The sequence below is a fragment of the Tripterygium wilfordii genome, chromosome 6 (genome assembly GCF_013401445.1).
Source record: "Tripterygium wilfordii isolate XIE 37 chromosome 6, ASM1340144v1, whole genome shotgun sequence".
NCBI classification, from domain to species: domain Eukaryota; kingdom Viridiplantae; phylum Streptophyta; class Magnoliopsida; order Celastrales; family Celastraceae; genus Tripterygium; species Tripterygium wilfordii.
Window position 1 is genome coordinate 1839200 of NC_052237.1, and position 23715 is coordinate 1862914.

At 38.0% G+C, this 23715-nt stretch overlaps 5 protein-coding genes, 1 non-coding gene and 1 pseudogene across 7 annotated transcripts; 4 read left to right on the forward strand and 3 right to left on the reverse strand.

Annotated features, from left to right (window-relative positions):
- The first annotated feature begins 981 nt into the window (after positions 1–981).
- Positions 982–5343, forward strand: LOC120000441 (heterogeneous nuclear ribonucleoprotein 1-like). The gene is made up of 5 exons (XM_038848526.1): positions 982–1233; positions 1354–1453; positions 1756–1982; positions 2316–3516; positions 4749–5343. The coding sequence occupies exons 3-5, from the start codon at positions 1758–1760 to the stop codon at positions 4760–4762; spliced, it is 1440 nt and encodes a 479-aa protein (XP_038704454.1). The 5' UTR covers positions 982–1233; positions 1354–1453; positions 1756–1757; the 3' UTR covers positions 4763–5343.
- Positions 5344–6183: 840 nt separating this feature from the next.
- On the forward strand, positions 6184–6264 carry TRNAL-CAG. Its single transcript has one exon. It is a non-coding gene; the product is annotated as a tRNA-Leu (tRNA).
- Positions 6265–6294: 30 nt separating this feature from the next.
- On the reverse strand, positions 6295–7987 carry LOC120000982 (cytochrome b561 and DOMON domain-containing protein At2g04850). Its single transcript, XM_038849178.1, has one exon. The coding sequence runs from the start codon at positions 7747–7749 to the stop codon at positions 6493–6495; it is 1257 nt and encodes a 418-aa protein (XP_038705106.1). The 5' UTR covers positions 7750–7987; the 3' UTR covers positions 6295–6492.
- A 140-nt stretch (positions 7988–8127) lies between these two features.
- Positions 8128–11090, forward strand: LOC120000983 (N-acetyltransferase 9-like protein). Of its 2 annotated transcripts, none has more exons than XM_038849180.1 (6): positions 8128–8439; positions 8624–8695; positions 9242–9329; positions 10209–10341; positions 10572–10610; positions 10820–11090. In XM_038849180.1, the coding sequence occupies exons 1-6, from the start codon at positions 8265–8267 to the stop codon at positions 10898–10900; spliced, it is 588 nt and encodes a 195-aa protein (XP_038705108.1). In that variant the 5' UTR covers positions 8128–8264; the 3' UTR covers positions 10901–11090. The 2 variants fall into 2 exon arrangements, with proteins under 2 accessions (XP_038705108.1, XP_038705109.1); XM_038849181.1 differs by having other exon boundaries at positions 9251–9329; positions 10820–10907.
- Positions 11091–11244: 154 nt separating this feature from the next.
- Positions 11245–13676, reverse strand: LOC120000984 (annotated as a pseudogene).
- Positions 13677–16359: 2683 nt separating this feature from the next.
- On the forward strand, positions 16360–18770 carry LOC120000273 (cytochrome b561 and DOMON domain-containing protein At5g35735-like). The gene is made up of 3 exons (XM_038848258.1): positions 16360–17192; positions 17301–17555; positions 18169–18770. Exons 1-3 carry the CDS (start codon positions 16572–16574, stop codon positions 18490–18492), a joined length of 1200 nt encoding a protein of 399 aa, XP_038704186.1. The 5' UTR covers positions 16360–16571; the 3' UTR covers positions 18493–18770.
- Positions 18771–19017: 247 nt separating this feature from the next.
- On the reverse strand, positions 19018–23681 carry LOC119999855 (putative MO25-like protein At5g47540). The gene is made up of 11 exons (XM_038847625.1): positions 23370–23681; positions 22826–22987; positions 22555–22673; positions 22399–22473; positions 21549–21642; positions 21102–21161; positions 20306–20374; positions 19733–19831; positions 19583–19627; positions 19397–19499; positions 19018–19308 (listed from the first exon to the last, which is right to left on the reverse strand). The coding sequence occupies exons 1-11, from the start codon at positions 23487–23489 to the stop codon at positions 19193–19195; spliced, it is 1062 nt and encodes a 353-aa protein (XP_038703553.1). The 5' UTR covers positions 23490–23681; the 3' UTR covers positions 19018–19192.
- Between the last annotated feature and the right edge of the window lie 34 nt (positions 23682–23715).

Here is a 23715-nt window from a genome sequence, read left to right on the forward strand (position 1 = left end):
ATTTCTTCAATGTCTTGCCGCGACATTCTGGAAGAGGTTGGTGAGGGTAATCGATTTGAGGAGATTATAGGCAATGTGGAAGCTACACCCCAGCATCGTCGTAGGCATCCAGGAGGTCCATCACATATACGTACTCGTGTTTCTCGTGCACCTGACTTTACAATGCATGCCTCACAGTTGACACAAGATGAGCCTGGTCAATCTACCACTCCTACGACATGGGCTAGGCACCGGACCATATGATATTTACCATCTTTTGGTTTTTATTGTTGTTTGAATTATCTACTTTATGTTTTTCTTTTCCAAATATTTGATTGGATGGATGCAAGCAAGACATGTCTATGTTAGATTTATTTTGTTTGTTGTGCATGTCCTGTACTGATGGTTAGAGCATGTCTATGCTGGATTTATCTTGAGTTGTTATGTGATGTTTGTTAACAGGTATTGGGTTGGTGTTCATAGTTAGTCTATGCTGGATTTATCTTGAGAGTTGTTGTGTATGTTATGTGGTGTTTGTTAACAGGTTTCGGGTTCGTGGTCATGTCTGCTGGGTTGTGAGTGTATTTAGAAGAGTCGCGCCACCACTGGTGGCGTGACTCTCCTATATATGAGAGTCACGCCACCAATGGTGGCGTGACTCTATTTTATATGAGAGTCACGCCACCAATGATAGCGTGATTCTCCTAAATACAATCACGCCATCTCCGATGGCGTGATTGTAAAAACGTAAGGCTAATCACGCCATCTTCGATGGCGTGGATTGTTATTTTGGTAAATATTTTCCCCCGAAAGTCATATACGTAATTATTTATACTCAAATTGTTATTTTCGTAAAAAACTCAAAAATCACTTGCACATTTTCTCTTTGATTTTTTTTTAGTACAAATCAAATCAACCAGAGAGCGGTGATTTTTTTCTTAAAAAAAGTGAAAATCAAGTTACTTCCATTTCCATAGTCTCTATATATTCCTTCCACCAGACAACCAAAAACCTCCTCTTTTTAGCTATTTCTCTATGAAACATATAAAACTAATAATACTTTGTTTGGTAACTGAATTTGCGTTTGGCAATCAAATTGGAATAGATAATTGAAAGCGAAGTGGAATTGTTTAGGAGGGGCATATCTGTAGAGGAGGATGAGCATGCCCCCCGTAATTATTATTCTGCCTCCTCCTCCCAGATCTTATTAGTTTTTTTTTGGCGAGATTTGACATCTGGGGTTTTCTCCAATCGGTGCGTTTTGTGGGATTTTAGATTTGGCTATCGATCTTTGCAGTTTCTGTTGAATTTTGGAACTGGATGAATTTTGTGTTTATTGGTTTTCTTTGTTTTGATTTTTGTTTTCGGTGTCAGGTGTTGGTAATTCTCGGTCGCTTGATTGATCAGAGGAAAGATCTGCGGTTTCTAGACTGAATCCGTACCAAGTTTGTGCTTCTCTTATCTAGCTAAGAAGGTATTGTATCATGTTATCTGCTCAATTGGTAATTATGTAATGCTATTCTGCAGTAGAGATGTTTATGATCCATCGTCCACATTTTTATTGCTCTTCTGCAGTAGAGATGTTCTTCTGATGTTGATATAGAATTGGGTGTTATCATTGATCGGATCCGCTTCCAAATATCTTTATTGCAATTACCCGGTGTCTGATTGTTTAAGAAGAGAAAAAGTGATTCCTTTTGTTTTCAATTGATTAATAGTAGTGCTCTGCATTTGACAACCTATGAAGTTGATCATTCCTTTCTTTCTGGCATGTAGAAATGATGCAATCTGATAATGGCAAGCTTTTCATTGGTGGCATTTCTTGGGACACCGATGAAGAGCGCCTCAAGGAGTACTTCAGTACTTTCGGGGAGGTGGTGGAGGCAGTGATAATGAAGGATCGGACTACAGGGCGTGCCCGTGGTTTTGGTTTTGTAGTTTTTGCTGACCCAGCTGTAGCAGAGAGAGTCATTAAGGAGAAGCACAACATTGATGGCAGGATGGTATGTTGCTCTGAACCACACTTGAAGTATACTTTTCAGATTCTAAAACAATGACTGATTTATCAGTGATGGTTTTGTTGGATGTCTCTAGAAACTTAAGGAAAGTTCATTTCTTGATTGAACTTGGGAGTCTTAAATTGCAGGACTTTGTTTTAGTCTTGGTACAGTAGTCAACGAATTCAAATTAGATCACAAGTAAATCACCTTTTTTTGCTTCTGAACTGTTTATGTTCATATGATGATGCTAGTTTTAGTTTGCAATTTTATCAAGTTCATGGCATTAATATATATTTTGTTGTTTGAGCCCGGTTTTAACCAGCGAGTTCCTATTAGGTTGAGGCAAAAAAGGCTGTTCCTAGGGATGATCAGAACATTCTGAATAGGAGCAGTGGTAGCATCCATGGTTCTCCTGGTCAAGGCCGCACAAGAAAGATATTTGTAGGAGGTTTAGCATCCACAGTCACAGAGAATGATTTTAAGAAATACTTTGATCAGTTTGGAACGATCACCGATGTTGTGGTGATGTATGATCACACCACTCAGCGGCCTAGAGGCTTCGGTTTTATTACTTATGACATGGAGGAGGCAGTGGACAAAGTGCTAATGAAGACCTTTCACGAACTGAACGGTAAGATGGTTGAGGTTAAGCGCGCAGTTCCAAAAGAGTTGTCTCCAGGTCCCAGTCGCAGCCCACTAGGTGGGTATAACTATGGTCTGAGTAGGGTCAATAGCTTCCTTAATGGTTACACTCAGGGATATACTCCTAATACATCTGGGGGCTACGGGCTAATGATGGATGGTAGATTCAGTCCAGTTGCTGGTGGTAGAAGTGGCTTCCCCCCATTTGGTTCTGGTTATGGAATTGGCATGAATTTTGAGCATGGATTGAGCCCGACCTATGGAGCAAGTGCCAATTTTAGTAATAATTTAAGCTATGGAAGGGGTTCAAGCCCTTATTATATTGGCAATACAAGTAGATATGGAAGTCCTATTGGATATGATGGAGGTAATGGAGGAAATACTTCATTTTTCAGCTCAGTTACTAGGAACTTGTGGGGGAATGGAGGGCTTAATTACAGCACGAGCTCTGGAAGTTCCAGTGCGTATATAGAATCTGGAAGCGGGAGCCTTGGAGGAAGTGGCTTTGGAAACAGTGGAGTTAATTGGGGTGCTTCTGGCATTTCAGCTCAAGGAGGAGGAGCTAATGTTTCTACCAACAGTGCAAATCTTGGGTATGGAGGTGGTGATAACAGCTTTGGTTTGGGAACAGGAGGGTATGGAAGAAACACCGGAAATAGTGCAGTTCCAACATCGTCCTATGCTGCTTCAAATGGTGGTTTCGATGGAGCCTTTGCAGACCTTTATGGTGGAGGTTCAGATTATGGTGACACCACTTGGCGATCATCAAATTCTGATCAAGATGGATCTGGTTCCTTTGGTTATGGGCTTGGTAATGCAACTTCTGATGTTCCAGTTAAAACTTCTCCTGGTTATGTTGGTGGTTATAGTGTTAATAAGAGACAGCCAAATAGAGGTAAAAGCTTTTTCTTCGAGAAACTCAATTACTAGCTCATTTTTGTTGAGATTCTTCCCAAAATCATCCTATTATAGGAAAAGAAATGGCTGCTAAAGTATTATTTCATGTTGAACTTTCTTGCATTATTTTTATGGGCCTTGTAATAATTCTGCAAGGAAAGCACGTTCCTTGAGAAACCATTCTCAGGTGACCATAGTTGCTGGCAGATTTTCTTGGTTTTGATTTCGTTTCCACATGAAGAACCCACACATCCAATGTAGATATGGTGAAATCAGAAATGAGCTTATACATGCACTCAAATTAGAAAAGTGAAATTATCTGAAGTCGCTTTTTCTTTAGTTTTGTTTTGTCACAAACCTAAGTGTTATCTTGAATGTGGCTCTCAGATTTGGATGAATTTGTTCATGATAATTGCAGCCATCTTGAATATCAACAGAAATGTCAGCCTGTTCATCAATATGATGGGACTTTCCTGAGTTCACGTTTGGTTGTACCATTGTAGTGTGACAGGGTTATGTGATGTGTTGGATGCCTAGGGAAAAACTAGGAATGTATTAAAGTATTTGCAAATAGAGATGTGATAACAGAGGTACAAGAAATACACTGAGGTGACAATTAATAAAGATATGGCGAACAATTAACATAGGAATTCAATTGAGTGTTTGAGCTTATCAATTCAGTTTTCTTGTAGAGTCCAAGTTTTTAACTATGTAGTCTATATTAGCTTGCATAGATTTGAAGTTGCAATCATGAATTCTCCCGCAATAGACAAAAGGCAGCAATCACCCTCCAGAAAACGAGTGAGAATCATGGTTCTGCCCTATTGGGAATTGAGTTATGACTAGAGGAAGCATGTTGCCTTTGATATGGACTTCTAAACAGAACATGATTGTTGAATTTTTTTTCTTAGGTTTTATCTAGTTTGGCGGCTTGTCTTTGTATATGTGGGGGTTAGGCTAAGTACACTGGTTACCTTCAGTTGGCCAAGGAAGTGGCTGTGGTGTAGATTTTTTTTTGTTTGGTGTTTAAAGTCACCGATCCTATACGATGTGCTCCTGTTTTCCTTTCCAATCCTTTTTAAGCTCTGCTAATGATACTTATGTTTATTCAGCTCGACGATAGATTTATTTGTGCTGCTTATATCTACTCGAGGCATGTTTTTAAGTTGAATTAGTTATGAGTCGTGATTCTAATACTAATGTTTTATCGTTTCTTATCTCTTGATCCAGGAATTGCTGCCTAGGAGGCATTTTGGTTATGATGATGTTGTAGGCAAATTTTAAATATGGTGAAGCAGGTGACCTGTGAATTTTGAACACCCCATATTAATATATATTTGTTAAAGAAGTCGGTTTATCTAGAGCTAACTGGAGTGCCTCTTGAAGAATTAAAATTTTAGGGATAGACTTTACAAGTGATTTTGTGTCAAGGCTTTAGTTTTGAGTTGCTTTTTAGGGTTTTTTTTGTTGTTGTTATTGAGTGAGATGTAAAATCAGATTGCGGGATATAGTCAGAAAACATATCATGCATCTCCGGTGGGTCGAGGCAGCAATACATAAAGATACAGACTTTTTTTTCTTCCCTTTTGCCCTAGAAAAATTCCCTGGTGATGTAATTTGTGGATTATTGTTAGATACACTTGGTTTTTCTGTCCACCATTTATGTGGGTCTGTTTTTTCAGCAGATTTGAGGTTATTGTTGATTTTACTAGTGTGAAAACATTCAAGGGATACCCATCCAGGGTGCCCAATAAGTTACCACATTTTCTGATTCTTTTTTATAATGGGATTATTTTATTCTTCCTGAAATGGATGTTTCAACCTATATATGGTGGTCAGTGTGCCTGAATTCCAGTTTTAGAATAATACCAGACATTACATATTGAACTGTAGTTAGAATACCTGATTATTGTGCTTTTGTATTTGACTGTTTGTTTCTGCATAACAGACACATTCATGTATATGTTCAAGTGATGATAAATCAAGTAGAGTGTATATATATATATACAACTGGGTGGGTTACAATGAGAGATGCAGTTATTGGGGCAAACAAAAGGCCTGATTCAAGGAATTAGAGGCCGCAAAGGGAAACATCAAATATCTTGCCCCCCTACACCTACCTAGTTAGTGGCAGTAGAAAGCTAGTAACCGCTGTTTCCCTATATTTGGTTCAGCAATAAGTAAACATTTTTTTCAAGTCATTTCTGTCGCTGAAGGAGTTTATAAGTAGAGACTCCCACTCACTTACACATGCTAGGCCTTTTTGGTTTAGGAAGGATGAAGCCGTGTGAATTCGACATGGAAGTGGACAATATTAGTTTGTAAGGATAGAGCAAAGTGGATGACACCTGCTCCCCCTATATATGAGTGATTTTTTTTAAGGACTTTCTGCCTGGTATGATCTCATTATCTCTACTTTTTGTCGACCTGAGACTTTCCAGGACAAGCAACGATGACTGTAGTTGCATCAGGACCGAGAAATATGGGATTAGTTTTTTCTTTTGTATGGATATATATTTTTTTTTAGAGTCATATTCCTCTGCAACCATTATAGAAAGAGATATCAAACATATAACAAATTTTTAAAAAATTAATGTGTATGTGAAGATCGTTGGGTTTTATACTTTGATTTGTATAATTACGGGGCAGCTCTTAGACAACTAAAGTCAAGATGGCCGAGTTGGTCTAAGGCGCCAGTTTCAGGTACTGGTCCGAAAGGGCATGGGTTCGAATCCCATTCTTGACATTCTATTTTTCTTTTATTTTTTTATCTGAATAATCTGAATAAAATACAGATTGTTTGGGTTCGAATCCCATTCTTGACATTCTATTTTTCTTTTATTTTTCAATCTGAATAAAATACAGATGATCTTCGAAAGGATGTGAAATTCCGACAATTAACACAAAATTGATCATTTAGGACTTGATAAAAGTTTAAGCAAAAACAATAATTTTTCTCCTCCGATCAATTTCATCAACTATGGCTATGGCGACTCTCACTCCCTTTATCAGAACCAGTAATCAATCCTTCTCTTCTCATCTTATCCTCCTTCGACTTCCTACAAAAAACCACCCAAGAATTCACCTCCAAAGCTATGCACACCCCTATCAAACTCGAAAGGCACAAGCAATAAGCCAACTTGGCATAAGACCCGCCAGCTCCCATCACTTCAAATCCCTGAAAAACATTCACAACCCCCAAAACTACGCACGCATAACCCACAAAATGATGGTAAGACTTCCAATACTTCCTAAATTTGTTCGTAGTCTTGGGCCTAAACAACAGCGCCAATGTCTGCAGAGAACCCAAACAGAACACCGCGAACCCTAGCTTCCTATGCAACCCGTAAACCACTCCTGCCGATAAGTCGCCAAGCCTAATGCCAATCGCGAATCCAACAGTACCCAGAAAGGTAGCGAAAAGTTGAACACCCGAGTGGGCGTAAAACCACGCAGGCCCAATTGATTCTATGTGACGCAAATATCTTGCGGTAACAGCCCCAATTGGAAGCAAAATACCCCACGAAACGGCGTTTATGGCTCCGTGAACGGTTCTTAGGGTTTTGACATTGGTGTGTTGGCCCGCCGTGAAGCCGGACAAGACGTCGATGGTGGCAATTGAGGAGAGATCGTTGGAGGTTGTTGGGTGGATTGTGGGGGAGAAGCCTTGGACGTAGAGTCCCCTGTTCCACACGCAGTGAATTTTCGTTTTGTTTGGTACAAGTCTTAATGTAGCGAAGATTTGGACCGCCGCACCGTTGTGAATGGTGGCCATTTTTCCACCGTACAAGGCGGCGGCGGAGGAGATGAGGTGCACGTCGAGAGGGGTAGAGAGGATTGGCGATTTTTGGAGTTTGACGGTCGGGTCAAGAATATAAGGTAACAATACTAATTGGCCCGAATTTGGATCCGGGAATGCTATTAAGGCACGGGTTCCGGTCATTTGAGCGGATGAAGGGTTAATTCCCCACCCGACCCACCCGGATGGTGAAATGAAGGATCCGAAGAAAACAAGGTCTAGAGTGGCATTATGGGCGTGGAAAGTCCATGCTATGGAGGCTTGTTGGGTAGGGAGTGTCATGCATTTTTGGAAAGTTTTGGTGGCGGTGACGGTGGTGCAATGGGTGGAGAAGGCGGTGCGTGAGGTGAAGGAGAGGAGGAGGAAGACAAAGAGGATGAGCATGGTGGAGGATTTTGTGTGTGAGAAGGGATTGAAAGGTGTTCTTAACATTTATGTTTTGGTAGTGATGTTTGATGGGTTATGATGACTAGTGAAGGCCCTTTGTGTGTGCTTGGCTTTGAAGGTAAGAGATCGTTAAGGATTGGTTTAGTGGATGTGAGATGCTCTACTAGTCAATTTCTTATCATCATTTTCAAATAGAGGGAGCTTTCTAACATAATTGCTATATTTTGTGTTTATTTGGGTGCTTTGCTTTCAAGTCAAGTGACAATAAAGTCGGCCGTTTTTTTAATAAAGTTTTGTTTTATAAACGAATTTAGCGTTGTGGGACTACTGGGACCTTGTGGTATATGATGAGATTCGAAATTTATGGGCTTTGGGAAATTCATTTGTGGGCTTAATTATACTGGGCTTTATGAATATTGGACAAATAGGCCAACAGCCCAATACTCAAGAGCCCAATCTTTCTACGGTGTTGGAACTGTCGTATTACTCAAGTCTAAAGAGCGAGGGGCTGATGTCGTCTCGCGTCCGTTGGGACACTAAAGAGTTAAGTGGAGGCAAAGATGGAAGTGAGTTTGGAGGGATCGAGAGTGATACTGGTACCGTACATGGAGGCTCACGTTCCAAAGTACCACCAGTGGATGCAGGACCCTGATCTCCTCCGAGCGACAGGGTCGGAGCCTCTCTCCATCGATGAGGAGTACCAGATGCAACTCTCCTGGAACCAGGATCCTCTCAGTACGCTCTCTCCTTCTCCCTCTCCGACTCTATACATAAGGCAATATTTCCCGATGTGTATTAGTTTTCTTTATTTGCTTTGCTCGTGCTTTATTATTAGTTCCGTTGCGATCCTCTTTGTTTTCTTCTTAATTCGAAAGCCATTGTGGTTTATGATGATGAGTGATCAATAATTTCGATGCAGAGCGTACTTTCATTGTTTTGGACGGAGAATTGGTCGAGGGAGAATTCGTTCTTGGAGATCCTCATGTAGAAGGTTAGTTTAATTCGCAGCCTATTATTTATTTTAGTACTTTTTTGTTCTGTATTTCGGTTTGGAATCGAGGAATGCAGAGAAATACCTAATTAACATTGTGCTTTTGATCATTTAAGTTTTGTTCCCGCTGAATCAATGTGTGTGTACGGGCGCTTGGGAAATAATATATACACACACAAACACATTGCTGGGATCTGGTTATAAATATCTTACATGATTAGTTGAATAGTTTTTTCCTTGGATACTGTCATACAGATCTCTACCACTGATTTAGCTACTTGTACTTCAATTATTTGAGTTTTTTGTTTGAAATTATAATTCGAATGGTAGTTTTCTCGTATATGCTTTGCTTGCATATGTTCGAAGCATAGAGAACCATTAACTTGGTGTATCCGGCCATCAGGAATATAGCAGTATTTTCAGATTGCTAATTTTCTATATGCCAATTTTGCTTCCAATATGCCAAATTAATGTAATATCCTATCATTGTTTGTTTGCTGTGCCTTGTTTATGTATTATGAGGGAGTTACTAGTGCCTTTTTTCAGCCATGGTAGGTGATGTAAATGTATTCATGAATGACTTGGATGATCCTCAAATGGCCGAGATTGAAATAATGATAGCTGAACCAAAAAGGTACATGCCTTTTACTTTGATATATTATAATTTTATCAGGCAAAAGGTGTTATGTCTTGATAAGGCTGTTTTCATGTTTCTTACTTTTTACTTCGCTGGCATCTTGTCCTTAAAAACAAAAACAAGCTAGAGAATTTTGTGCTTCATTAATTGGCAGGTTTCAGTGAGATTTTATTATGGTTTTGTTTTAAATTATTTCTTTAAGAGACGGAAGTTTTATTGAGTTAGAGAGTATCCAGCTTTCTCAACTTTAAAGTTAAGATTACAATCGACTTTCAAGTATATTTAGATCCATATATATTAGGTTTTTTCCTTTTAGAGACAGGTGGTTATAAAGGCAATAAATCTGAGATATCGGTTTGGAAAGGGGAAAAGATATTTTTGACAAAAGAAAGGGGAGAAGAATCAGTCACAATAGCATAACTGCTGGCAGATGAAATTTTTTGAAAACATATGAATTAACATTTGGCCCAATGGTAGAGTTATAGGGGCTGTGTACATCTTTCTGGTCCCCGACCCCGTTAACTGCAGGAGCCTTGTGCACGAGAGTTGTTTACCTTTTTAATATGAAATAACATTACATCCGCTGCGGTCTAGTGGTAAGGTGGTTGCAATATTCCATCCGTAAGAACTAAATAAATAAATAACTGCAGTGAATAATTTTTTGTTAGCTTTCACTGATCATTCATCTGCAGTCCATGCAGTTTGTAGACTTGCTAACAACAATGCTTGTTGGATATTGTGTCTGAAATAGATTCTTCGTGATACCCATCATGTTGTGTCTTATTCTACAGATGACTCTAAACTTTATCAACAGTACTTGTAGTTCTTCAGTTCTTCTCAGTCTTATTGCTCATGATTTTGGTTTTGCTAGCATAGCCGTGGCAAAGGACTTGGTAAGGAGTCTGTCTTGATGATGATGGCCTATGTCGTCGAGAAGTTGAGGATTAATGTCTTCCGTGCAAAAATTGCTGAATCAAATGGAGCTTCTCTGATTATGTTTCGAAAATTGGTCTCTCTCTCTCTTGCGTGCATACACACACCCATCACCCACCCACCATTCAGTTTAACTTCCCCCCCACCCCCCCGGAATATTCTTGTTTGTATTTGTCTTGTGCTGCATTGGCAATTTTGACCAAAATTTCTGTTCATTTCTGGCTTTATTTTTTTTTGCTATGCATTTACACTGACATTTGTAATAATGATTTGTTAGTTGACTGAAGTCCTTAATTTTGGGTGTAGGGATTTGAAGAGTCCTCCTACAGTGAAGCATTCAAAGAGGTGAGCATATTTTCGTTCTTAAAAGTGTCAAAATATGTTGCTGTATTAGTATTCCTGTCTTTGGGGAATTGTGCACTCACATTGGTTTACAACAATGACTGTCCTGCTTGGGATGCCTATACACTGCACTAGTGGCAGTGGACAGTGTTGGATACATCATCATTTTCTGCCAAATATTTAGCCTGAGTTTTCGCTTACATGCTTGACAGATTACGCTGGAATTACCAATAACTAGACAGAAGCGTGAGGAACTGCTACATTTGTCTGGTAAAGTACTTGCACATTCTTAGCCCTCAATAATCTGTCTGCCCATTTTTGTTGGATATTATTCAAGGCAGTTCTTCCATCTGATCTGATCAGTTGCTTATGCACCATGATCCATTAATGTTATTGTACTGTACAATTAGATATCTAATCAGTTAACTGCATCTTTCGTTGTTACGTTGAGTTTGTAGATTGTAAGAAAATCTCTGGCATGTCCTTTGCCTTTTATTTTTCTTTTACTGTTGTTATGGTTAGATGTGTGTTCTCAGTACATTGCAATATCCAGGGTATTTCTACATCATAATAACAAAACATTATACCAGTTACTGGGAGGTATGAAGACAATAAATGCTGTATTGAGAAATGAACAATGGTGAAACATAGGACTGTATACATTGCAATATCCCAGGTATTTTTGCGTCATAGTTGACAGGATACAAGGAAAACAAAGAATTTTTGTGCTGAGAAATGAATGATGTTGAAAGGTTGCACTGGATAAAGTCGTCTAACACGTGAATTAATTTATTACTATCCAGTCCTATAGGGTGGGTTTGACAGTTTCTTTAGCCAGTAATAATTCTCATGACAAAATTTACTCATGACTGAAGTTGAATGCCCGAAGACATAGTTGAAATGATAAATATAGGAGGGGTCATGTTTTTCTGATCTTTTCTTTAATCATGTCAGAAAATCCACGGTACCCGTAGATTGAATATTAGGTCCCGATGTAGGATGTATATGAGGGACATTGTTTAAAACTGAACTTCCAGCCTGCCATACATGATTGACGGTTAGTGGGCCTATCTCCACAAAGATAGTCATTTTATTATTGGCATATGTTGCTGAACTTTTTGATACCTTAAAGCTGAGAGTTCCTGGCTGCATTGAGGGATTGTAGCTGGTTATAGGTGTTGAGTTTGCAGTCATACTTCCATTAGGATTATGAAAAGCAACAAGAATTTTACGAGTGCCTGTGATCCTAGCATGGCTGTAGCAGTTGGCAATCCATCAGCCTGAGTGGCTCTATAAGCAACCTGAATTCTTTTGGTAGACTGCATGTAGTGCCAGTGGAGATGTGCCAGTACTGGAAGGTCACTGCAAGATCCTAAGACTCGCTTGTTTGAAAGGGTGTAGTTTGAACAAGTTTGGGCGTAGGAGATGAGGGTTAAAAGAAAGACGAATACTTGTCTGCAATATATGTTTAAGGTTATGGCCATCATGCATTTGGACCTCCCAAGGTATATAATAGCAAGTGCTATTGTGTTGGAGAAATGTGTGGTGCGAAGAAGTTAATATATGGATGTTTGCATAGGCAAATTGATATACAGAAGTTCTGCTGAGGCTGAGAGGGCTAGAAATCTCTGCTTTGATATCTGGATCATTTGGTGGAGTTTAGGAGAGGTCGAAAACTAATAACTCAAGGTTCAAATGTTCACAGCATCAAGGATTTGGTATCCATTTTTTAAATAGAAAAAGTTATCAATGAAAGAGAATTGGTTTAACAGTTTTGGTTCTACCATTCTTATTAAGACCTAGTTTTGAATAGGAAATTAGCGAGATTTTTTTGAGAATTTCGATCCACGGGGATGGGTGTAAGTTGTTTCTTAATTGAAAAACTATACCTTTTTTCTATAGCAGAAGCGTTGAAAGTGAAGATCAAAGGTTGTTGATGGTTAAATATGTGAGCTAGCTTTACTGCAATCTTAAAATAGGTTAAAGAAATGCAGGTACAACACTCATGGAAGATCTTTCCTTATTTCTACTTCTATCTTACTATTTAACAGTTCCATTTCCAACTTTACTGCCTACTCAACTGCATAACTGTCTAGAAGTGTACAACTCCAACATTAAATTGGTTTGGTTGGGGATCTTATTGATGAAAATCCTAAAATTATTTCTCTCCTGTACCTTATTGTAAAATGAATGGTGAAATTGTAGAGAATTTGAGTCTTTTTTACCTTTTTTCCTCGTACCATTTGTGATTCTATAACTAAAAGTATTCGAGTTGTACGAATGCAAAAAAAGCCCAAAACATGGTCAAAGTTCAACAGTAATCTTTAAAATTTTCAAACAACAATAAATTGGTTGGTGATTCATTTCAAAACGTTTTCAATTGCATTAGATTTATTCCCCCTTTTTTGTGCAAACACCATTATGTTGACGCGCGTAGCTGCAGGCCAAGAGGAATAATTGGTTAGTGACAAGGTAACATAGGTGATTATGGTGTGTAAGGAAGAATTATAAGGATTTTTTTTAACATTTGGTTACTTGCAAGAACATAAAACGGCAAAAAAGAACAAAAAGGTGTGTACAAGTCCAAGAAAAATTAGGTGTGAATGTTTGATGCGTTCTCATGGTTTTTGAATAATTCCTTGGGAAGACTGATTGGTTTTATAAATTTTAATTATCCCACTTGGATTGGAGAGTAATTGAAGGTCCATAAAGGTTGCTAATCCCCTTGCTAGACCTGATGGTGGGGTCCAAGATTTGGATAAAACTTATGTTTAGTAATTGAGTTTAGGGTGGAATTTTGTCCGTAAATTATGATAATTTTTACTTTTTTTGTGTGGGTGTGCGTGGTGTGGCAGTTGTGGGGACAGTAGGCTCATTATACCAAGTGATAATGTATTGGTTACTGGTAAAAGCTTGCGCATTTTGATGTTTGTCTGCTAATAAAGGTACAATTAGGTAAATTTGCAGTTTTCATTTTGGAGGTGGTGGCGGGGGTCTTTTTTGTGAATTGTTGTTGACTTCTTCTTGTTGTGACTTGTGACACAAATTGAGGCCTTTCACTTGTGTTAAGAAGTGGGTTAGTGAGAATCAGGTAGTCTTTGCAAGTAAAAATCTTTATGTTGAATTGGTTTAAGGTTTTAGGCTTTTAGCCGAGTGAAATGTTGTGTTCCCAGAAAACCCGGTATCTAACAGGCAACGAAATGAAAGTAGTAGGGAAAAAAAAAAGTCTGAGGTTTGCTTAGAATTGGCAGTTTTGTTTGTTATAACATTTTGCCTAGTGTAGTGTTGTGCACGATGGATAGATTGGATTCCCATGGCATTGAGAACTAATTCACTACTTGTTCTTCTAAATCTTAGTTTCTGCATGCGTGTGTGCTTTTCTAGGAATTATCTGATGTTGGAAAAAGCAGTTATAACGAGAAAATTGTCGTTCTTCTGCTTGTTTTTGGTACGGCATGGCTGCGCATCAAATGTGCACATATTTCTCCATTTGCAAATTGCTTGCTACCCTGCCCCTGGTTTTAATCTTTTGCTTCTGTGGAGTCTAATAGGGTTTTGGGTTTTTGTTTTTGTTTTGACCATATGGCACGAGCCAAATAGATTGAAGATTGATGATGGTTACGTTAAATGAAAAGCAGAGAAGCTTTTGCAATAACTGGTTATGTCATCTTTCTTTTCCCTTTTTTTTTTAATAAGAAGATATGATATCTGCTGCCCATATACGTATTCATTGATGCCAATTGGGATGATGACCGTGGAATGGCTTTATTACTTGTCCTAGTGGTGCATGTCCGAGTCGGATCTTTCGACCAAGTCTGCCCATTTTCATGCGAGCTGCAGTTTTAAGTTTTAACTATTAAGGGCATTATAAGGAGAAGGTAGTTGGGATTTAATTAATGGGAGTTGGAATCAATAAAAAGTACTAGAAGTGACTGACCAGGTCCTGTTCCATTTTGAGAGGAAATTGTACCAAAAAAAATTAATTAGGGTCCTTCAATGGTCAATATTGGACCAATTTGCCACTTCTCAGTCCTGACAAAAGTATATTCAAATTTTTTGTAATGGTATTTATAGTAAATGGAAATGCTGATATTGATGTGGTGGATTGACTATTATGCCTCTGCCTGCCCCTTTCCACTGGTTTCGCATGGATTACATCATGCTTACCTAAAACTCATGAATATCTTAGAATAACGTGTTCTTGCCACATTTTTTTTTATTTCTTGCAAATTCGGTGGGGGAGGTTTTTGAGACAAAAATTAAAAGAAAATCTTTTTATATGAACTGTACTGATGACCAAACTATAGGGTAGGTTGTCCATGTGTTCCAAAGAAAATCAGTTGCATGCATGCAGACACACATACATATATAAAAGTTTATTTGGAGACGAGAACAATGAGACAATGATGACGATAGGAGATGCTAATTGTGGCTTGGTTAATTTTATGATCCAAGGTATCATGTGGCTCTGGCACCCACCAATAATTGGATTGATTCCATGATGTACCAAAAGTCGGTAGGAACTTGTGAAACGAATTACGGAAGGTGGTGGGGGAAGACCGCAAAGGTTGTTAATGGTATTGATTGATTATGACGAGTCTGAAGGTCTATGGTTGAGCCGACATGGCATGATGGAACTCATATAGTCATATTACGTGGTATCCAAGCCAAGCCAAGCCAAGCCAAGGTGCTCTTGGTCAAACCTGACACCCAAAATCTTCCCACTTTCCTTGAAACTGAGTTGCAAATCCAAGTGTGGCTAACAGAAGCCTTCTTGAGTCAACACGTTATACCCATCTTTTTCTTTCAACAACTTCTTTTTAACGTGATCATTGTGATTGGCTCGTACTACAGCTCCCCATAAAAGTATAAAGAAAATCGCGTGCATAAGGTTCCCGCTGTGAGTGGGGTTGAGTCGAGACATGTAGGATGTAGACCCACTTTATCTTGCGTAATATATGGAGAAATTGTTTACTTGAATTGAACTAATAACCACAATTTTACATTGGGTTGTATATTCTTGTTAATATCCATAAGGACACAAAGTAAGAATATAAATTAAGGATAATTTTTTAATCATTGATTTAGGTGAAATGACAAGTGAGATCCATTGTTTTGAGTCTCGCATGTTGTGTCTGTATTTTATTCCTAGCAGGAGAATTCTTGAATATGTGTGTGTACTGGCTTGTACTACACTATGTTTCATAACCTCCTGTACTATTAATTGTACAATTGTAATCCCACTTAATGGAGTTATAGAAAATTATCTTTATTTCATTACAAAAGGATTCCAAATAATAAACCAAACAAAGAATACCTAAAATTTTTGATAATTCTAAACATCAAATCAGTCAATTTCGTAATTTGATGAGGTGGCACCAGTAGGTGGGTTTCTTTTCAACAATTTGGGAGTAGGTGATGATTTTATTTTTTTAAGCTGACTTTACAAGTCATGAAACTCAGATCAATACAATGCAATTAGACTTCCTGCTCTTTTAAAAAATTTAACGTGTAGGGCCACGTCTCTCCCCCCACAACCTTCTTTTTGTTACCTTCTTCGAACATGCATTTGTTAATTTTCTTTCCGGGAAAGCTGCCCTGAGGGTGTGAACATGAAGAGTAGTTGAATTGGTCATTGAACAAGAAATACCAACCTAAACAGAGAAATATAGAAAACTTCAAAGTTTGAAATTAAAAAAAAAGTGATTCTTTATATATAATATACATTCATATGCAGAGACAAATATTCTAGGTAGAATTAGTCAACCAAACCCAACCCTTGGAACAATCTTAGAAACCCAAAATTTCTTCTTAGAATTCTATAAATCTTAGCTTCTCTGCCTTGAAACTTCAGACAACACAGGTTGTGCTTCAAAAAAACAACAAAGAAGATTACTTTGGTTATTTTGGAGACAAACCCAGATACATATTAGTGCCTAGGCATCTCCAGAATCGAAGAAAGCTATGTCTAGATCATATGTAACTCTGTTGTTTTCTTGCATTCTCATCTCTCTCTGTTTTCCCAACTCCTCAGCTCAAACCTGTGGCTCTCAATCTTTCTCAAGTAACACAGTATACAGTACATGTGTAGACCTTACTGTGCTCAACTCCTTCCTCCACTGGAATTATAATCAAACCGCCAGTACAGCCGAAATCGCCTTCAGGCACACCGGAACTGACGACACAAGATGGGTTGCGTGGGCTTTAAACCCAAGTAGCCAAAGCATGGCTGGTTCACAGGCAATTGTGGCATTCTATAATTCTAGTGGTGTAGTCCATGCTTATACTTCTCCAATAACTGGCACTGGGGGCACAACACTTGATGAAGGGACTTTGAGTTTTGGGGTTTCTGGGATTTCAGCTACGCTTGAAAATGGAGAGATGACAATTTTCGCTACTTTGCAGCTCACCGATTCATTGTTGTCTACAAACCAGGTTTGGCAAGAAGGTCCAATGAGTGGAGGTGCTCCTATTATACATTCTACATCTGGTGATAATATGAGGTCTGTTGGGACTATTGATTTTACGACTGGACAAACAAGTGCTGGTGGAGGAAGTATCACCTCCAGACAAAAGAAAAGAAACGTAAGCTTTTGAATTTGATCTTTCAACATTAGTTAATTAAATTGCTATAAATCTGTTCTCCTCTGTTCTGGTTTATATGATTGTTGACATGTTGTTTACGGTTTTCAGATTCATGGAGTGCTAAACGCTGTGAGTTGGGGAACTCTGATGCCAATGGGAGCCATAATTGCTAGGTACTTGAAGGTGTTTAAGTCAGCTGACCCGGCATGGTTTTACATACACATTGCTTGTCAAACTTCTGCTTATATTGTTGGCGTTGCTGGTTGGGGAACTGGTATGAAGCTTGGCAGTGATTCTGCTGGGACTCAGTATAATACTCACAGGAACATTGGCATAATCCTCTTCAGCCTTGGAACCCTTCAGGTATTTCTTTGACCATGAAACGGTTCTCTGATTCAACTTTTCGATTAGAGAATATGAATTAGATTCCATGTAATAGATATGGAGGGGAGGTATATTCTCTTTTTTTAGAAACCCTTCCTATGCTGTTCTTTCCTTTGTTTTGCCATTTTGTAAAATCCAACTACTATTTTGTATTTTCTCAGCAGCATCTTTTGATTGTCTATAATAGATGAATACGCCAACTCTGATCACATATCAGAAGGGCTAATTTTAGGAAATTTCTTTGCTTTTCTTCTTGTGGAATTTTCTTCCCTTTGAACTTACTGTATCAGATGACTAAATGGGCTTGTTCTAAATTCCTTTGTTTTCTCCTTCTAGTTTTCTCTTTTCTTTGAAGATTTCTTCTGACTTGTAAGATTATATGAAGTGCATATTTGGGATTATTTATGTTCTCTCTTTCTGGGTTTTTTCTTACCTTGAAAGATATATAATTTGTGGGAGACCTATTCCTTCTAGTCTCTAACACCCATTCGCCATGGCATTACTATTATTCTTGTATTGAACGCAAATAATGAATACCCTATGTGGATCCTTCTGACAAGTTGCAATTGCTCTGTGCTTGTGTGTGTTGTAGGTGTTTGCTTTGCTTTTGAGGCCAAATAAGGATCACAAATTCAGATTGTACTGGAACATCTACCACTACGCCGTTGGTTATGCTGTCATCATTTTGAGCATCATTAACATATTCGAAGGATTCAAAGTCTTGGATGGCCAGAAGAATTGGAGAACAGCTTATACAGTTGTGATCATAGTTTTGGGTTGCATTGCTGTTGTGTTGGAAGCATTTACATGGTTCATTGTCCTCAAGAGGAAGAGAGTGGGTTCTGACAAGCATGGCGCAAATGGTGCAAATGGTGTTAATGGATATGGTGCCAGGACAAACCACGCAGAGGTTTAGTTCATATGATTAAGGGTCATTGATCTTCCTGTTTTATATCTCATGAATCTCCACTCTTTTTTTTTTTTTTTCGTTCCCTTTTTGGCAGTTTTATTTTACACCATGAGAGTCTAGGGTTTTCTGGATGATACATATGTTGGTAGAGATTAGTTACTTTGCTATGTTAGAAGTTTTTGGTTGTGACCTGTGAGTTGCTCGCTAGAGAATTATTCTTGGACATGGATAGACTCTGATATTTGTTGGTATATATAGAGATATTACATTATTCCACTTTTCCATTGCACTTTCTTTCTGCATCTTAATTTAGTGTCACTATTTTGAATTCCTATTAATTCCTCAGAAGCAAACTTTTTTTTTTTTTTTTATTAAAACTGCAACATTTTCTGGCTATTTTTGTTTTTGTAACGAAGAACTCATCCAAGACATAAACATTTTCACAATCTATCTTAAGACACAATCTCATGTATTTCAGCAGTAAAGAATCGATTCACATGCAACAGCTAGGCAGATTCCGACAATACCACCTTCAAGTTGCTTGAAATGGGGAACACCATAACATATTTATGACGCAATTAAGAAAAAAGACAATCAAAAATCCAAATTCAAATTGGCTACATTATTAATATACTATGCAAGCTTTTACAACTTCCTACTGCTAACATTCAAGTACGGGAAAGAGTTGATGAACAATGAAAAATACTCAGCAATCAATCTCACTCTCACAATTGTCTGAATCTGCGCAAGAGCGACCATCCGTTTCAAGATTAGCAATCTCATCCATAACTTGAGATTTGTCTGCTTCAAACTGCTCATCCTCTGCAGCCAAGCAGAAATTTCTATTTGTCATCAATGCTCAGATGATAAATTAATAAGCATTACACAGTTCTGACAAAAATTCTCTTACCTTTATCAAGTTTTAAGTCACCTAAAAACATCAGGAGCTTGCTCCGATTTTTGACAATAACACTGATGATCTCAGGAGGCTTATTTTGATTTGCCACAAAAAGCTATCATAAACCAAAATGGAAATTTTCAAAATTGAGCACACGAGCAAATTAAGGCAATAATATGGCTATGATCTGTAGTACACCTTGAACACGTGAAAGGTTTCTAATTGTATCGTTTTGTTTGAATCCTGCACATAGGAAAATCAATGTGCACAAGATTTTTAACAGGTGCATAAACGCACATGTGAAAGTATTCATGTCTAATAAGAAAAAAAAAGATAAGGGAGACATACCCTGAAAAGATTCATCAAGATCCTCATGTTACCTAAGGAGCTCACATAGCGAATCATCACTGAAGAATTTGACCGATCAAGTAACATATTTCCCAGCAGCTGCGAGACAAAGTATAAGATGTTAGCATTGTTTTTATAGCGAGGGATTTCACTTCTTCCTTTTTTTTTCTTTTGCATTCACTTTGGAAAGGTTACTTGCAAAAATGTGGCCTAGTAGTAGAGTTCCAGTGGTGCAACCTAAAGGTCACAGGTTCAACTCCTAGAAATAATTCGTTCACATATTATGTGGGGGGCAAGATTTGCATACATTATGTTTGTCCCCGACCCCGCCCATTACGGGAGTCTTGTGCATGGGAGTTGTTTACATTTTTATTCATTTTGGAAATGTTATCCACGAGCCAACAAATAGCATTCAGCCCATTCAGTGAAAATTCAACATACTGCAAATGCCACTTGACTGATTATGACATTAGATGCTGCTTGTCGTGCCAAACAGACAAAATAATGATAGTCACAAAACTAACCAAAATTTCTTTATACAGAATCTAAAGCATCACTTAGCAGTAGAAATACCTTGAGGGCATGCCGCCTGGTTATGTAACTGGTAGATTCAAGCAACTGCGTATTATATTCTTGGAAGAACTAAAACCAGGTAGCAAAGGGCAAATTTCAGAATTTATCTTTAATTAAAAAAAAAACTAAAATTTGAATTTTGTACATAAATTGCCAATGTTCTTTCCCATCCAAAAGCAATAAACCGGGTAAATGGGCCTTTTGAGGGGCAAGAAAGCCATAACAAACAAGCTGCTTTGAAAAAGCAATTGGTATGATGGATACATTCTGTATCTTGTTTATTATATACAAAATTTCAATCCAAAGGAGAAAAACTGATGATAAATCCACATATCGGATACATTTTTATGGCCATAAAAAGTTCCCTCAACTATTTACAAAATTACTTCAAACATATCAGATACCAGAAAGTAATACTAATATGACAATGCGATCCACATTCACTTATCTAAACAGAGTAGAAAACCAAGTGACCCTCAGATCAAGAGATGTCTTGATGATTCAATTACTTCCATCATATTTAGGTTGATAGTCCCAGGAAAATCGTACTTTTTTCCCCTTTTATGAAGGTCAATGGTATTTTCCAACAAGACATTCTAACCAATTTCCTCAACAAGTTTCAACAGGCTAGGCAGCAAACTTTAAGTCTGAAATATTGGGAGACCGGAAGGGGAAAAACTTGATTTTATCTAAAGAAATCAGAAAACAGTGTTGCTAATCCATGATGTCTTACCGTCCTTAAGTGGGATCGCACAACACAAGAGATAGTGTAGAGCAACGTGAAGTCAAAACTTACCCACTCATAATTTATGGAAAGAAATTCAGCAACAGTAGACTTGTGCCTCGTCAAAAGCTCCTATGAAAAATGAACCGAGAAAATAATAAATGCCACATGTAGAAGTTCTTAAGATCCAATAAGTATCTAGACCAAAATTTTCTGATTAAAATGGATGACACACATACTTTATAATACAGAACTTCTCTAATTAAACTTGCACAAAGTATAGATGGGTACATAATTGCTCCAAAATTTAGATTTTAACATTATGTTACAGATAGCTGTTGTAGATTTAAAAATTTTAATATCTCCAACATACACATATCATCTGTTGATAACTACAAGGCATGACATATAAAAACAAGAGGAGCAGTGAAAAAAAAACTGTTGAAAAAGCTAATGAGACCCCTCCATGCCAAGAAAAATAAAAGTCAAAAAAAGTGTAACCTATGAAGTGTACTCAACTTTAAAAGTTGCCTGAGCATCAGATGCTATGTCAAAATGTGGGATTTGTACGTACTCAAAAAACTTCTTTATGTGGTCTGATTCCAAAACATAACTGTAAAATCAAACCACAAGGGAGCGAAGCAATTCAGAAGACTTAAACTTGTAAATAAGCCATATTCTGAGATTGAAATGCTAGACGAAATAATTTAGTTATGACTTGAATATGAAACTTGATTAGCAGTTTAGCACCAAGTAGATTAGTAATTCCTCATCACATCTCTAATCACTCACTGGAAGATCTTGATTGCATTACAAAAAACGTATCATATAAAATGAACCATGTTTGCTTTAGAAATAATTGGGTCACTGGTCGAGTAGCTGCAAGCTTCAAATTTGAGGTTTTTACGATTAAGCAATTCAAGTACAGAAAATAAAGTTTTTAAAGAGAATTTATTGAGATGTAGCATGTTTGTTTTCTCCAACTTTCTGTCTGGTTGTAAACTGAAGGCATAACTCCTTGACAGTGGTTCAATAACCACGTTGTTATACATATTTATTGTAATGACAGCCCAAGGGCTATTTGAAGCAGGAACGAACCATTTCCTGTTTGTATTCCGCATTCTTTTGTGGATGATCGCGCTCGGGCAGACATGCAAAGCGATGTCACTATGTTTGTTATATATGGATGAAAAATCCCGCCACCATTTTGATATAATTTCCCAAATCTCATGTCATCAGAAAATCAAAAGATAAATTTCTGGATCATAGCTCATTAAAACACATTTAGTGAGCGCCTAGAATTAGCATTTGATAATTATATTTCACGAGTTATAAGTTAAAGTAACAAACATTAAACCGAGTTGCTTACCTTGCCACACTCTGGTGGCGTATGCACTCCCTTGCAATTGCTCCATAGGTTAGGGCAATGTCACCATTTTCATAGCTACCAATCAAATCATGTATTAGTCAAATGCCAAGGCCGCATATTATCTATTTGGCACATTGATCTGTGAGAAAATGTTACCCAGGTAGCAAAATATCCATAAGATCTAAATTTTTCTGCAAATATTCTGAAGCAATTAACTCTGAATGAACCCTTTGTCTTTGCAAATTTGCTATCACATGTGTAGAATTTTGCCGAGCCTGCAAATAAGGATTTAAATTATATAAATAGAAAGCATCATACTTTAATTGATGTAAGAGTACTGAAAACTCATCCTGCTTTCTAAAGCATACTTGAAGTTCAAAAGCCAGAAATCTACAGCTCAGAGAAATAAAGAGTGATTACTGCTCACCCCTGTCTCCAGTGTCGGTATACAAATGATAAGAAGCCGGAGCATGTCCTCTTTGAAAAACTCTCGAGTCAATTGCGCACAAGCATCAGGATTTGGCTCGGACTGACCGTCGCCAAAAAGGACTGTTCTCATCTCGAGGATAGATTTGCCTAGTTCACACATCTGTTTGCATTTGTCAATCAGTGTCAATGTAAGATCTATTGTTTCAATATTTACTTGTAATGATTTTCTTCTTATTATTCTAATTCTGTTCGTCCAATGAATTTTTTCCACCTTCCGCCTTAGTTTGAGGGGTTTTCCGTAGAAATGAAATTCAGTTCACTGCACATATACCACGAAGGAACAATCTCTGTGACATACGATATCTGCACCACTCTGCATTTCAACTTCAAATTCAATCACATCCCTCAAAATTTAATTGCAAAACGCTATTCCTAAAACACCGTGATTAACTCTATCCCATTTTTCAAAACCACATTGATCCCATTATGATGGAAATTCAGCCAAAAAAAAGGAACAAAGCCACATTGTGCACAGCAATTACCTTTTCCTCGCGTTTGCGCTCGCGAGTCTCCGTGTTGCGGTCCACATAGAGGAGAAGCTCACGGGTGTGCTGTACGAGCTCCGACGGCGACCGTGGCTTCGGCTTGAATAGCCCCTTCATATTGTCTTCTCAATTCTTTTCCTATATATTCTGTTCTGGATTCGGCGACATGATTAGGGTTTTAGCGGACGATGATAAAAGGATCAGATAGAGCGAGACGATTGGGGCATTGCATGCACGATCGTTTTTACACAAACGGTTCTCTCGGGGTTTTAGGAAGATATAGGCGTTTTGACAGAGCGGTTGCTTTTGCTATTCGTGCGTGACTTCAACTCGCGCCAGGTCC